The sequence below is a fragment of the Rhinopithecus bieti genome, unplaced genomic scaffold, assembly GCF_001698545.2.
Source record: "Rhinopithecus bieti isolate Rb0 unplaced genomic scaffold, ASM169854v2 scaffold_13262, whole genome shotgun sequence".
In the NCBI taxonomy this organism is placed as follows: domain Eukaryota; kingdom Metazoa; phylum Chordata; class Mammalia; order Primates; family Cercopithecidae; genus Rhinopithecus; species Rhinopithecus bieti.
This window is the reverse complement of record NW_016808004.1, coordinates 4,578,835-4,592,224: the sequence shown is the minus strand read 5'-3', so window position 1 is coordinate 4,592,224 and position 13,390 is coordinate 4,578,835. Positions and strand designations below refer to the sequence as shown.

The following is a 13,390-nucleotide window of genomic DNA, read 5'->3' as shown; positions in this document are numbered from 1 at the left end:
AAAAAAAAAAAAAAAAAAAAAAAAAAAAAAAAAAAAAAGAACAAGTACGAATTTGCCAAATGGACAAAGTGCTGATTCTGGGATACTGTGGCAGAGGAGACAGAATGCTATCGCTTTTCAAACGGCAAGATTTTACATTTAAACTCACGGAGTTATCCACAAGGCAAGATTCCGTCTCTGTTATAGCTAGGAACAGCTGAAGAGTCTGCCTCTTGCTCCAGCGTGGCTGGATACTGTGGCTGGATAACCGTTCCCCGTGCAGGTAACAGGTGAACAATATCACAATATCACTGCACGCCTCTCGTGAAAAAGAAAGCGAACACAGTCCAGCACTCACCAGAGAAGCAGGTTTTTCTTCATCTTCCAGAAATGTGTTCTAAAACATCAGCCAATCATCAACCTGTTAACCTAACCCCAGCTCAGAGATGGAACTCGGATCCCATTGCCAAGTCAGCATCCTCAGGCACAAAGGTGGCAGGGCCAGGAGATACCACTTTCCTGAGATTCCTATCCCCACCCCCAACAGGGATCGGGACAGAGCAGTTAGCACAGATCAGCTTCTGACCAGCGGGGTGCCCCTAACCTAGACCCCTTGCCTCTCCAAGCCTGTTTCCCTCTCTTTCCCAGTTACTACTTGGGGCTTTTTGAAAGGTCTATGGTGGCACAAGAAGTGGGTTCGGAAACCTGGTAGCTGAATTTAAGCGGAGGGGAGGCTTTTCCGCACCTACAGCTACAGGGCGGCGAGAGCAGCCTTGCCAGGCAACCCTCGAAAGGCCTTCCGGGAAGAGGGGGAAGAGTGACGCTTCGGTGTGGGGGCACATACCCAGCAACCGGACGAGGCCGCCACCCCCAAGGCCCTCCTGGGCTTCGGATCCCGCGCCAACCCCTGGCCCAGGTCTCGGGGCGAACTCTCCGCGCCAGGCGGGCGGAGCGAAGGGAGGAGGGAGTTGAGAGTGGACGGCCGGGAGTGGGAGGAAAAGCGCAGACGCCAGGAACGGGGCGGGAGTGAGGAGAGGAGAGCGCGGGAGTCACGCGGAGAAGCCAGACTCGGACGCCGACCGGGCACTAGTGGCGCTGCGGGGGTCCCGGGGGCTCCTGGACCTCCTACTCCAGGCCCCTCCAATGCAACTGGGGTAAACCAGACGCCCTGTGAGGCCAGGGCAGCTGCTGGACACGGTCCCCGGCGCCGCTCCAACTAGATCGCGACCGCTAAGCCCCTCCTTTCAAGAATCTCTGGGACCGCCCCTGGAAGTGGCGGGGCGAAGGGACCGGAGCAGCGAGGCGCGCGGCGCAGCGATGGAGCCGGGCAGCGTGGGCGCGGAGGCCGGCATGGAGGGCGCGGGAGGTGACCCGTACCGGCGACCTGCGCGGCGCACGCAGTGGCTGCTGAGCGCCCTGGCGCACCACTACGGGCTGGACCGCGGCGTGGAGAACGAGATCGTGGTGCTGGCCACCGGCCTGGACCAGTACCTGCAGGAAGTCTTCCACCACCTGGACTGCCGCGGCGCCGGCCGCCTGCCCCGCGCCGACTTCCGCGCCCTCTGCGCTGTGCTGGGGCTGCGCGCGGAGGGGGCCATCGCGACCGGGGAGGTAGCCGGAGACGCGAACTCCAGAGCTGTGACCACCGGGGACGCGGCCCCTGAGTTGGCCACGGACGGGGACTCAGACACCGACGAAGAGGCGCGCCTGGCGCTGCGCGCCGAGCCGCCGGAGCTCACCTTCCGTCAGTTCCACGCGCGCCTCTGCGGCTACTTCGGCACCCGTGCGGGGCCCCGGCTGCCCCGCGGCGCTCTCAGCGAGCACATCGAGACGCAGATCCGCCTGCGCCGTCCGCGCCGCCGCCGCCGCCCGCCCTGCGCGCCTGGCCCCGACAGCGGTCCTGACTGCGAGCGCGTTGCGCGGCTGGAGGAGGAGAATAGCAGCTTGCGCGAGTTGGTGGAGGACCTGCGCGCTGCCCTGCAGAGCAGTGATGCGCGCTGCCTAGCACTGCAGGTGGGCGCTGGCCGCGGAGGGAGGGTGGTAACGCCCGGGAGAGGGCTCGAACTAAAAGCTGGCTGGCTGCAGAGCCCGACGGGACAGAGGCAGAGGAAGGGTAGACAGAGGGCAGCCCTACACCATCCCACCCCGCCTCAGCCCACTTGCATCCTGTCCCTGTTCCTCCCCATTCCACTCCAGTCCCCAACCTTATTCTTACCATCTATTCCACTCCTGAAAACCCCAGTCACATTTAGACAACCATACCCCACTTTTCTGCTCCACCCCCGCATCATCGCGTCTTGCCCCTTCTAACCCAGGAATTGCACCTGTCTGGGTAGTCTCACACATTCCCTTTCAACAAGCATCTTTCTCTCTCCTTCCTGCCAGGCTTCTGGGAGGTTTAGGAGACAGAAGTGTGAAGAAGGCCCTGACCTCACCTTTAAGGATCTCCCTGCCTCCTGGAGTAGACTGACAGCTCTTTCTGTCAATCAGCAAAGACTTACGAGGCTCCCTGCGGGAGAAACAGAGACAAGTGAGAAATAGACAGGGTGGCTCACACTATGGATCAGGCACTCACGGGCCACCAAGTGCCTGCGGGAATCAGACCCGCTCTGGGCTATTGAGAAGAAACCATGGGGTGAGATGGGGACCCAGCCTTAGCATCTGGGAGCCGTCGACAAACACTTAAGCACTGTGCCAGCCGTGCGCCAAGGGCAGTACTGGGCCGCAGGGGTCAGAGGAGGAAAGGAACAGCCCCTACCCCAGGCGACAACAGGCCAGGAAGAAAATGACGTTATATGACCCCGCTTTAGCTCAGGACACTGCAGAGTGCAGGGAAGTGGCAAGGTGTGGTTTTCAGTGTTGGTGTGCATGGAAGCCAGGGTGGAGGCGGGAAAGTACTCCCCTGATGTGGAATCCCAAGTAATGTACGGGGAGCCATGGGATGCGCCTGAAAGGTCTTCCGGCATCGCTCATGCTCGGGTATTTATTGAGCACCTACTATGTGCCAGGTTTGTTTTAGGCTCTGGGAACACACCAGGAAAGACAGACAGAAACCACCCTCAAGGAGCCTCTAGTGAGCAGGCACGGAGAGGGCTGGAAGTGCCACTGGGGGGAGTCTAGGAGATCAGGAACTGCCACCCGGCAGGCTGAACGCCGCCAACACAGGAGTAGACCGAGAAGAGGTGCGAGGTTGAAGAATCATTGGTACCACAGAGGGAACAGAATACTGTCGTCGTGTCTGTTTCCTTCATCAGTAAAAAAATGCTGGAGGGTGGTGGGGGGAGAGGAGGAATCATTAGAGCTCCCGCCTCCCTAGGGATGTGGCAAGGGTTAAACGAGGTTGGACACACGGGACCTAAGGGCCTGGCACCCGGAAGCAGGCGGCGCCATAAACGTGCTCACGCGCTTCTGGGTCGGAGGAATGGGGACCGCCGTCGTGGCGGGCGTTCGTCTGGTGCATGTGGCTGGGGCACTTACCCCCTGCCCCTGCTGCCCTGTCCCCGCAGGTCGGGCTCTGGAAGAGCCAGGCGAGCACCCACGAGATGGAGCGCGGCGGACCGGAGGCTGCGGTGCGGGAACTGCGGCAGGCGCAGGGCGCCCTGGCTGCGGCGGAGGCCCGCGCTGGGCGGCTGCGCCGTGGCCAAGCCGAGGTGCGGCGGCGAGCGGAGGAGGCCCGGCAGGTGGTGCTGCGCAGCCTGCACCGCGTGCGAGAGCTGGAGGCGCTGGCGCGACAGGTGCCCGGCTTGCAGCGCTGGGTGCGGCGGCTGGAGGCGGAGCTGCAACGCTACAGGTGAGCAGGGGCGCGGGCCCTGGGCCCAAGTGCCCCAATTCGGCTCCCATTTTCCCAGACTTAGGGTGTGCAAACCCCCTCCCATGCGCTCCCCAGTTTCTCCATGCGTTTATTCATGTGTTCTTTCATTCCTTTGTCAGTTATCCATTTCTTAAGTCATAAGTCTACTCCATTGCTTGCTCTGCATCCATCTGCCCACCCATCCATTCATCCATCCATCTGTCCATCCACTCACCCACCCCACTCACCCATCCATCCATCCATCCATTTGTCCATCCATTTGTCCATCCATTTGTCCATCCACTCACCCACCCCACCCACCTATCCATCCACTCACCCATTCATCCACTCACCCATTCATCCATCCACCCATCCACTCACCGACCCACCCATCCATCCATCTATCCACCTACCCATCATCCATCTATTCATCCATCCATCCACTCACCCACCCACCCATCCCCCCACCCATCCATCATCCAACCATCCATCCATCCATCCATCCATCCATCCATCCATCCATCCATGCTGTCCAACTACCTACCTATCATTCATCNCATCCCCCCACCCATCCATCATCCATCCCCACCCACCCATGCATCCATCATCCATCCTTCCCGCCACCCACCCACCCAGCCAGCCCTCCATCCATCCTTCTGTTCACCCACAAACACCCTCTATTTGTTTATCATAGATTGCAGTTGAATGTGCTTATTCTTATTTGTTCCTGAATTCGATCATAATGATAATAGCTTACAGTTACTAAGCACTTGCTGTGTGCCAGGCCTTGAGCTAAGTACTTTATGTGGCTTAACTCATTTAAGCCTCACAGCTGCCCTGTGAGGTGGGTACTGCTGTGTTTCCACTCTGTAGATGAGGAAACAGGTGTATAATGACTGCCTGTGCTAGCTCCACCAGGGCAGGAAGCTGGACTTGGGACCCAGATTCAAATCTTGGCAGGACTTTTGGCAGATGTGTGAGTGTGGGCAAGTCACCACCCCTCGAAGACCCTGCTTCCTCTTGGGTAGAACACAGATTGGGGTCCCTGCCTGCGGGAGTGACTGTTAAGAGGCCATGGGGTCCTGCCTGGCACATGGTAGATGCTTGGTAGACACAGCCTCTCTCCCTTTCAAATCACAAGGCACCCCTGCCTGCCGGCTGGCCTGACTACGCATTTGCTGAGCACTTTCTGTGTGCCAGGGGCCATCCCAGGCATCAGGGATGTGACCATGTGACTAGGACAGACTGAATTCCCTGCCCTGAGCAGCCACCTGTGAGCAGATAAGACCTTCACAGGAACAGATGTGTGGCAGCAGGCAGGATGTGGGGGACACTCATCAGCCTGCCCCCAAAGAAGTGACACTTGAGGGTAGGATATTACTGGGCCAGATGGAAAGAGGAGAAGAGAGAACATTCTAGAAAATGGGAACAGTACGGGCAAAGCCCTAGGGCAGAAGGGGCCTTAGCACCATTCAAAAACTAAAAGGAAGCCAGAGTGGCTGGAGGGGTAGAGCTGGAGGTAGGCCCATTTAGGGCCTGGAAGGTGGCAGCAAGGACTTCAATTTTTTCCCTTAAGGGAAAGAACATGAAACCATGAGAAAGTTTTAAGCAAGGAGGTGACAGAAGCAGATTTACATTTCAATAAAAAGTTACCCTGGCTACAGTGTGACAAAGAGATGGGCAGACAGGGAGAGCAGGAGACAGTGCAGAGCCCAGTGAGGGGCTCCTGCCATCCTGGTCCTGAGAGGAAGGTGGTCTGGCCCAGGCTGGGGGTGGGGCAGCCAGAAGGGATGGCCTTGAACCTACTGGACATCTGAGGAGCTCACAGCTGGGAGATGGGAAGGCATGGGGCTAGAGGGAGGCCTCCAAAGAGGCAGACTCTGGGCCAGCCTCCTGCAGCGTGCAGTGTTTGGAGAGCTACTTCCTGTTTGCATAGCTGATGGCTAAAGAGCAGGGCTGGTTGGCTTGAGGCCCACATCCAGCCTTGGAACTTTATCCAAGAGGAGAAATAAAGGGGCTCTTCTTTGTTTATTTCTAAAGTCACAACTAGTCCTCTATAGCAGAATGCTACAAGTGACTACAAACATTGGCATAGCCCTTTACAATAGAAAAAGTGGATTCATAGCCAATGCACCATTTAGTCCCCATAAGATTGTTCAAGGTAGGCATTTTATCCCCAGTTTACACATTGTGAGAAATGAGGCGCTGAGAAGTTAAGTAACGTACCCAAGGCCACACAGCCACAAAGCAGAAAAGTCAAAGCACTTTTCCCCCACTGCCTGTGTGCTTTGATTCACAGTTACACGATGGCTGCTGTGCCTCCAGACTTTGCATCTGCTGATTGGGCATAAGAAGAAACCTGGAAGGGCTGGTCCTGTTAGTCAGTCTCAAACAAAACTGGGGTTCTATTTTGTTGTTTTTTTTTTTTTTTTTTTTTTTTTTTTTTTTTTTGAGACGGAGTCTCGCGCTGTCACCCAGGCTGGAGTGCAGTGGCCGGATCTCAGCTCACTGCAAGCTCCGCCTCCCGGGTTTACGCCATTCTCCTGCCTCAGCCTCCCGAGTAGCTGGGACTACAGGCGCCCGCCACCACGCCCGGCTAGTTTTTTGTATTTTAAGTAGAGACAGGGTTTCACCGTATTAGCCAGGATGGTCTCGATCTCCTGACCTCGTGATCCGCCCGTCTCGGCCTCCCAAAGTGCTGGGATTACAGGCTTGAGCCACCGCGCGAAGTCTCGTTTGTTTTTTGAGACAGAGTCTTGCTCTGTCACCCAGGCTTTTTCGCAATGGCGCAGTCTTGGCTCACTGCAATCTCTGTCTCCCAGGTTGAAAAGATTCTCCTGCCACAGCCTCCCCATAGCTGGGATTACAGACATATGCAACCACGCCTGGTTAATTTTTGTATTTTTAGTAGAGACGGGGTTTCACCATGTTGGCCAGGCTGGTCTCAAACTCCTGACCTCAGGTGATCCACCCGCCTTGGCCTCCCAAAGTGCTGGGATTATAGGCGTGAACCACTGCGCCCAGCCGAAAGTGGATTCTGTTAGTAAGGAAGAAGGAGGAGCAGCTATTGCAGAGGCTTTGAAGGAAACACCTAGTGATGAGGAGATTGAGGACCAGAGAGCGAGTGACACTATATGAAGGGCACAGAGTGATTAGGCAGATGACTGTGTCACTCATTTCTCTGCCCCTCTAGAAATATGCTTTCAACCCTACCTTGCCCAGGAGGTTGACCACCTCTGCCCATTTTCTATGGTCAGAGTTTGCTGGTTTGTGGACTGACCTGCCCCAAAGCTCTCACTCTGAGAAGAAGGGAAAGGAGAGGAGACAGAATAGCCATGGGCATTTATTGAGCATCAGCTGTGTACCAGGCACTTTTTCATGTGAGCTCATGGGGCCTCTGAACTAGTCCAAAAGAAAAGTGTTATTGTCAGTGTTTCACAGATGAGAAAACCAAGACCAGGGAGGAAGCAGCTGTCCAGTGTGGCACAGCAACTTAGTGGCAAGGGCAGGACTCACAGCCCAGCCTGATGGCCCCAAGCCACAAGCTTGAGTTGGGTTTGGTAATATGCACAAGTCCCCCTGGATTCTCCTACCCCAGAAACATCGGCCAGACATTTTACTGGCTGGGGAGGGACTGTAGGCTACAATTCACCTCTGCTTTTGCTTTTCTTTCTTTCTTTCTTTCTTTTTTTTTTTTTTTTTTTTTTTTTTTTTTTTTAGATGGAGTCTCACCTGTCACCCAGGCTGGAGTGCAGTGGCACAATCTCGACTCATTGCAACCTCCACCTCCCAGGTTCAAGCCATTCTTTTGCCTCTGGCTAATTTTTGTATTTTTAATAGAAGTGGGGTTTCACCATGTTGGCCAGGCTGGTCTCAAACTGCTGACCTTGTGATTCCCCCACCTCAGCCCCCCAAAGTGCTGGGATTACAGGCGTGAGCCAGTGCACCCTGCCTGCTTTTGCTTTTCAAGTGCCAGAAACTCATATGTCCCTCACTATTGCGCTGAATCAACCCCCTCCTCTGCCGTTGGCCTAGGGGGCTGCAGTCTAGAGGAATTACAGGGAGAAAAGGGCCCCATGCCCCAACAGCAGAGCCCCATTACACCCTCTTAAGTGACATCACTCTGGAATGTCTCCAGGTGCTCTGCAGATGTGTCTTTGGGGGAAAACAGAGCAATGACTGAACTCCCCCTGAGAATGACAGCTTGAAGCCATTTGGTTAGAATAAATGACCCAACTCACACTTTTCCAGCATCTCCCAGTGTTCAAAGCACTTTCACAGATACCGACTCACTCTGATCTTCTCATCTTCCCTCTAAGGTTGGTATTATATCATATGTTTCAAATGAGGAAATAGACCCTTGGAGTTGGGAGTGGTTTTACTAAAGTCACATACCTGAACTCAGCTGAATTCAGACTGCGTTGAGTTTCCTAACTTTGAGTCAAACTCTGCCACTTTCCTAAAATGGGATCTCGATGACTCTGTTGTTCATGTTAGGGCTTCTATTGAGTTCTTTTTCAGACCTATACTTTTTTTTTTCATCCTTATCAGTCCTTGTGTTGTGGGTTCTGTCTAATCCTTTATCTCTGTAGCATTCAACCATACTAATTTTACGTCTCTTTTGGATTGCTGTAATATCTGAGCTTCCTGAGATGTTTTACACCTGCTGTCTTTGTCATCATGAGGCATTCTTGGCAGGCACTGTCAATTTGGGCTGTGAACCCGTCTTTGGCAGGGCCATGATCCTTGAGAGTCACACATAGAACCGGTTGTAGAGTTCCCTTCAGAGCAGTTCTCCATTTGCCTCCACTAGGCCCTGATTCTAGACCAGTTTTTACTTGTGATTCTTAGCTTGGAGTTTCCTAGCTACACAGGTAGTGAGAGATTGAGTCCCATACCTGGGAACAAAACCCCAAGGCCAATAGGTGGAATACTTTTCATCTTTGTTTATGGATAAGACGGCCCTTGCTGGCCCCTGGCCTCATGCAGGGAGTCTCCTTCTGTAACTCATTACGCAAGGTCTCCTGTCCCTAATCCCTCCATAGGTGTTTCAGCTCTATCTCCTGCTTTCCACACAAGCTGGAGATCTCCTCTTCTTGATTTTGACTTTGGCTCTATATTCTTTTAAATAGTTCTATTTTATCCAGCATTTCAGCATATTCGTAGATGGAAGAGGGGCTTCCCATAGCACCTCAATCCACCATCTTGACCAGCAGCCTAAGAGGATGGACAGTAAATACATAAGCAATTGGAGATATTTATTTAATTCATTCAACAGTGTTTTCTAAGCAACTTCTGTAGACCAATCCTCATGCCAGAATCCTTGGGGACACAGAAATGGCAGTAGACATGTTAGGGCACAGGTGTGCCATGTGCTGAGGGGCCACAAAGAAGCTGCTGCTGCTTTCAGAGTTGTAGGAGTTGCAGGTGAAATAGAAGCCCCCCAGGTGTCAAAAGGCATCTTCAGGCCTCCTAGAGCTGGGGAAGACTCAGGCACTCCCTGGCCCAGCCCCTGCCTGCTGAGGCATGCAGCCCTCCCAAGAGGCTTCTGGTCTCCTCACAGCCACATCAGCCTCTGATCCTGCTTCCCCGCAGCTGGTCTCTGTTCAAACACGACCTCGTCTGAGGTGAGAAACTCAGCTCCTTAATCCTTCAAATCCCACAAAATAGTCCATCCCCACACAAATTTTTATGCATAGTAGACATTACTGATTATTGGAGGGGGGGATTCTGTTGCAGTAATGCAAACAGCTTCCTATGGAAAATCTGACATCACCATTCATAAAATGTCATTCAATCCCTGCCCAACCAAGGTGTTTCAGTGGCACTCTCCACCGAAACCACTTTCCACCTTTCTTCTCTCCTCTGTTTTCTCTTTCTTTTCTTCCTTTCTATCATCCAGGTCTCCTGGGTGAGTGCCAGAAAGCCTAATGCAAACTGACCTAGGTGAAAAAGAAGTTAGTTCTTAGAACTGAAAAGTATAGGCATGTCCAGCTTCAGACATGGCTGAATTCAGGTACTCACGTAGTATTACCAGGATATGCTGAAGCTCTGCTTTACTCTCTGGCAAGTTCTCTCCCCCAGTAGCCCTTGGGGTGCCAGGCTAACATCCCCAAAGCTCAGTCCAGTAGAAAGACCGTCTGTTATCCGAACCATCCCACTGAAGTCCTGGAAATGGGCCTCATTCAGCCAACTTGGAAACATGTTCATCCTGAATTCATCACAGGGGCCAGGACAATTTGATGCTCCGACTGGCCAAACCTTAGTCACATACCCACCACTGGAGTGAGAGCAAGGCCCATTGAACTCTGGAAATGAGATCCTCCCAGGAGAAACAAGGGACACTGTATCCCAGACACATTCAAGGAACACACCCCCTTGCCCCTCTCTGGAGCTTGCAGACCAATCCTTTTCTTGTCTGGGTAGAATAGCCCACCTGTGGCAGCTCAAGATTCTGAACTCTAAAGGTCCTGGGAGGAAACCTGGTTAGACACAGAGCAGGCTTGTCTGGAGGTCAGCTTTTCCTGACTGCTGGGTGCTTTAGGGGTGGTTTCGGGGGGACTCTATGCCCTCGCCAACCTGTGCCCAGGTGATTTTAGGACTCACTGGGGAGGGTGGACAGAAGAAGATTGTTATCCCCAGGTTCTGTCCATAGCTGGGAGCCCTCCAGAGGGAGCATAAGGGTTTGGCACTTCTGTGGCCTAGCACCCAGTCCAGCCTTGGCACATAGTAAGATGTGTGTGGACACAGGAATGGGCCAGCGGGCATGGGAGTGGATGCTGTCCTCAAAAGTGGAAGAAAGGGCATAACGTCTAGGACTTCAGCACAAGGAGACCCCTAAGTAGTCCAGTGGCCTTGTCCTGCCTTGAGGGGTCCCCCTTGAGTCCTCAGTAGAAGGTCTCTGGTGGATTTGTGACATCTTGTCCTTTTGAAACCGCCCGTGTCTCAGCCAGTTGCCTGGTCTGGCCGCTTACCCTGCTCTGAAGGCCCTGATAGGGCCTTCAGGACACCTGGGCAGGGCAGACAGCCTAGGGCCAGCACCACCGGGCAGGGGCTGGCACTCAAAAAGACAGAAAAGGCAGAGAGCCAGCTCAGCTCAGCTGGAAGAAGGAGGAGAGGCCTGGCGGCCTGGCCTCTGGCTTTGTTGTCGGGGGAGGATGAAAAGGCTGGGATGGAAGAAAGGGGTGGGGAGGGAGGGAGGAGGGACGGCAATTGGCTGGCCACCATGGAGGGGACACAAAGGTGAGGCCATCTGAGGGCTGCCTCCTTTCTTCTGCCCTATTGCTGCTGCCTGGCCTGACCTGGGTGGGCCAAAGTCAGCGGGTCCGGGGCGGGAGGGAGGCGGATGGGTGGGGGGCGAGCAGAGGGGGCATGGGGCACCATCTGGAGCTGGGAGGCCTCGGATTCTGTCGTCCTTGGAGGTGGGTGTGTGGGTGGCCTTGGTGAGAAAAGAGGCCTTTCCTCCTCCAGGAACAATACTCAGGCTCACAAAGAGGCAGACCCACTCGGGCACCCACTGCATGTCCCAGGCCCTCAGGATGCACAGGGGGCTCAGTGAGTGGGGGCCCAGGCTCAGAAGGCCAAGCCCAATCTGGCTTTGATTCCCAGCTCCTCCACATGTGTGGTAGGAGCTGGAGCTGTTCCCTTCACTTCTGTGAGTCTCAGTTTCCTCGGCCGTAAAGTGGGTATGGGATTCTGTCTTGGCATAAACGTCCAGTGTGATGGGGGAGGCAGCATGGTGGTAGAGCTCTGGGAATGTGACCTGCGGCAAGCCATTCTCACCTCTGTGAGCCTCAGCTCATCTGTAAAATGAGATGAGAATAGTAATGATTATAATCCCCACTTCATGGAGTATTTGAAGATTCAGCGTGCTGATGTGTTGAAAGTACCCAGAATAATGAAAGGCTTAATAAATATTGGAACTTATTGGGCTGGGCACAGTGGCTCATACCTGTAATCCCAGCACTTTGGGAGGCCGAAGTGGGCGGATCATCTGAGGTCAAGAGTTCAAGACTAGCCTGGCCAACATGGTGAAACCCCGTCTCTACTAAAAATACAAAAATTAGCCAGGCCTCCTGGCACGCACCTATAATCCCAGCTACTCAGGAAGCTGAGGTGGGAGAATTGCTTGAACCCAGAAGGTGGAGGTTGTAGTGAGCCAAAGATTGTGCCACTGTACTCCAGCCTGGATGACACAGCAAGACTCCATCTCAAAAAAAAAAAAAAAAAAAAAGAAAGAATGAATGAAAGAAACTCATTCTTGTCTATCCAGAAAAGCAAGGCCTGTCCAGGGCAGGATCACAAAGGGGCAGGCTTTGGAGAGCAAGGAGGCAGAGGAGGAGGAACCGTGGGCTATCTGTCGAGGTGGCCAATCAGTGGTGTCCCCAGAGAAACCTGCCCTCATTCAAATGCATTCCCCTAGCTGCACTTCTCGGAGGACAGAGCCTGGGCCCACACTTTAGTCTCACAGCTCAGAGATACACCCTCTCTCCAGCCTGAGGCTTTGCACCCCTCCCAGAGAGAGGGACCTTGACTGCACAAGCTAATATGTGCAGTAAATGCATCCTTCAGAGAAGGAACGTGCCTAGAGAGGGATGGTAATCTGCCCAGGCTCACCTAGTAAATCAGGGGCACAGCCAGGCTGGATTCAGTCCACGAGTTTGTGGCTCTTTCTGCTACTTCCCACAGGTGGGTTGGAAATAAGCTTCAGCCTTTTCAGGCCTGAGGCAGCCACAAAGAACATGGGGTGGGCTGAAGTGCCAGACCAGTCACCCTTGGCCATGACCTGCCTCATCTGCTAACCTATGTATGTTGCACATTTTCTTTGGTGTCTTGATGCTTCTGGGGAAACTGCAACTCAACTTGCTTGTACCTCAGTTTTCTCATCTGGAGAACAGGTTAATTTTAGTACCTACCTCACAGGGTAAGAATCCAATGAGATAATAGAAAGCATTTAAAATGATGCCTGGCACATAATAAGCCCTCCTTAAATGTCATTGTCAGCTGGCCCTGGCCTGTGGGATGCATTCCCACCTGTGGGGTGTGCCTGCGTTTGCTGCACACTTCTCGGATGGGCTTTCGACCCCCGTGCCTCCAGCACTCTCCATCCACCTGGATCTCTGCTTGTCCCTGCCTGGTTCTACTCACTCCTGCTCCACATAGCTGGGAACATGGCTGCAGGGACCCCAGATTCATAACTTTTCAAATTCTGTGACCCAACATTCTGCTTCCCAGCACCTGTAGATAAAGTCCTAGGAAAGAACATGGATTGGCCCAACCTGGGTCACAGCGCCACCTCTAGGCCGAGACCAGGACCAGGCTACTAGGATAGTCCTGTTGGCCCGGACCAGGGCACACACTCAACCCTGAAGTGGGCCAAGAGTTGGGTGGCCATAGAGGTGGGACAACTCCCAAAAGGAAGGTTGGTGCTGTTACTAGGAGACAGAAAAGGGTGCAGGTTAGACAGAAACAGCAAACGTCCACCTCATGAATTTCTCCTTAGAAGTGAAAATTCAAGTAATGTAAAGGCTACAGCTCAGCACCAGGCAAAGAGAAGGTGGAAGAGTGGGCATTGGGCCTCCAAGCCAGGCGTTGGGCTTTTTTTTTTTTTTTTTTTTTTTT

The 13,390-nt window shown here is 53.7% G+C and overlaps 2 protein-coding genes across 4 annotated transcripts in view; one reads left to right on the top strand and one right to left on the bottom strand.

The window, feature by feature from the left end:
• CFAP92 (cilia and flagella associated protein 92 (putative)) overlaps positions 1-432 on the bottom strand; it is an 86,944-nt gene extending 86,512 nt beyond the window's left edge. Inside the window, exon 1 of the mRNA XM_017885024.1 lies at positions 338-432. The gene's annotated coding sequence lies outside the window, so the exon portion shown is untranslated. The remainder of the gene's footprint in view (positions 1-337) is intronic.
• A 552-nt stretch (positions 433-984) lies between these two features.
• Positions 985-13,390, top strand: part of EFCC1 (EF-hand and coiled-coil domain containing 1) — a 44,622-nt gene continuing 32,216 nt past the window's right edge. For 2 of the 3 annotated variants that reach the window (XM_017885028.1, XM_017885027.1), the window contains exons 1-2: positions 988-1,992; positions 3,486-3,769. In XM_017885028.1, coding sequence (XP_017740517.1) covers positions 1,297-1,992; positions 3,486-3,769 — 980 coding nt within the window. In that variant the 5' untranslated portion in view covers positions 988-1,296. Of the gene's footprint in view, positions 1,993-3,485; positions 3,770-13,390 lie in introns of all 3 variants that reach the window. The other variant, XM_017885029.1, reaches the window with a different exon arrangement.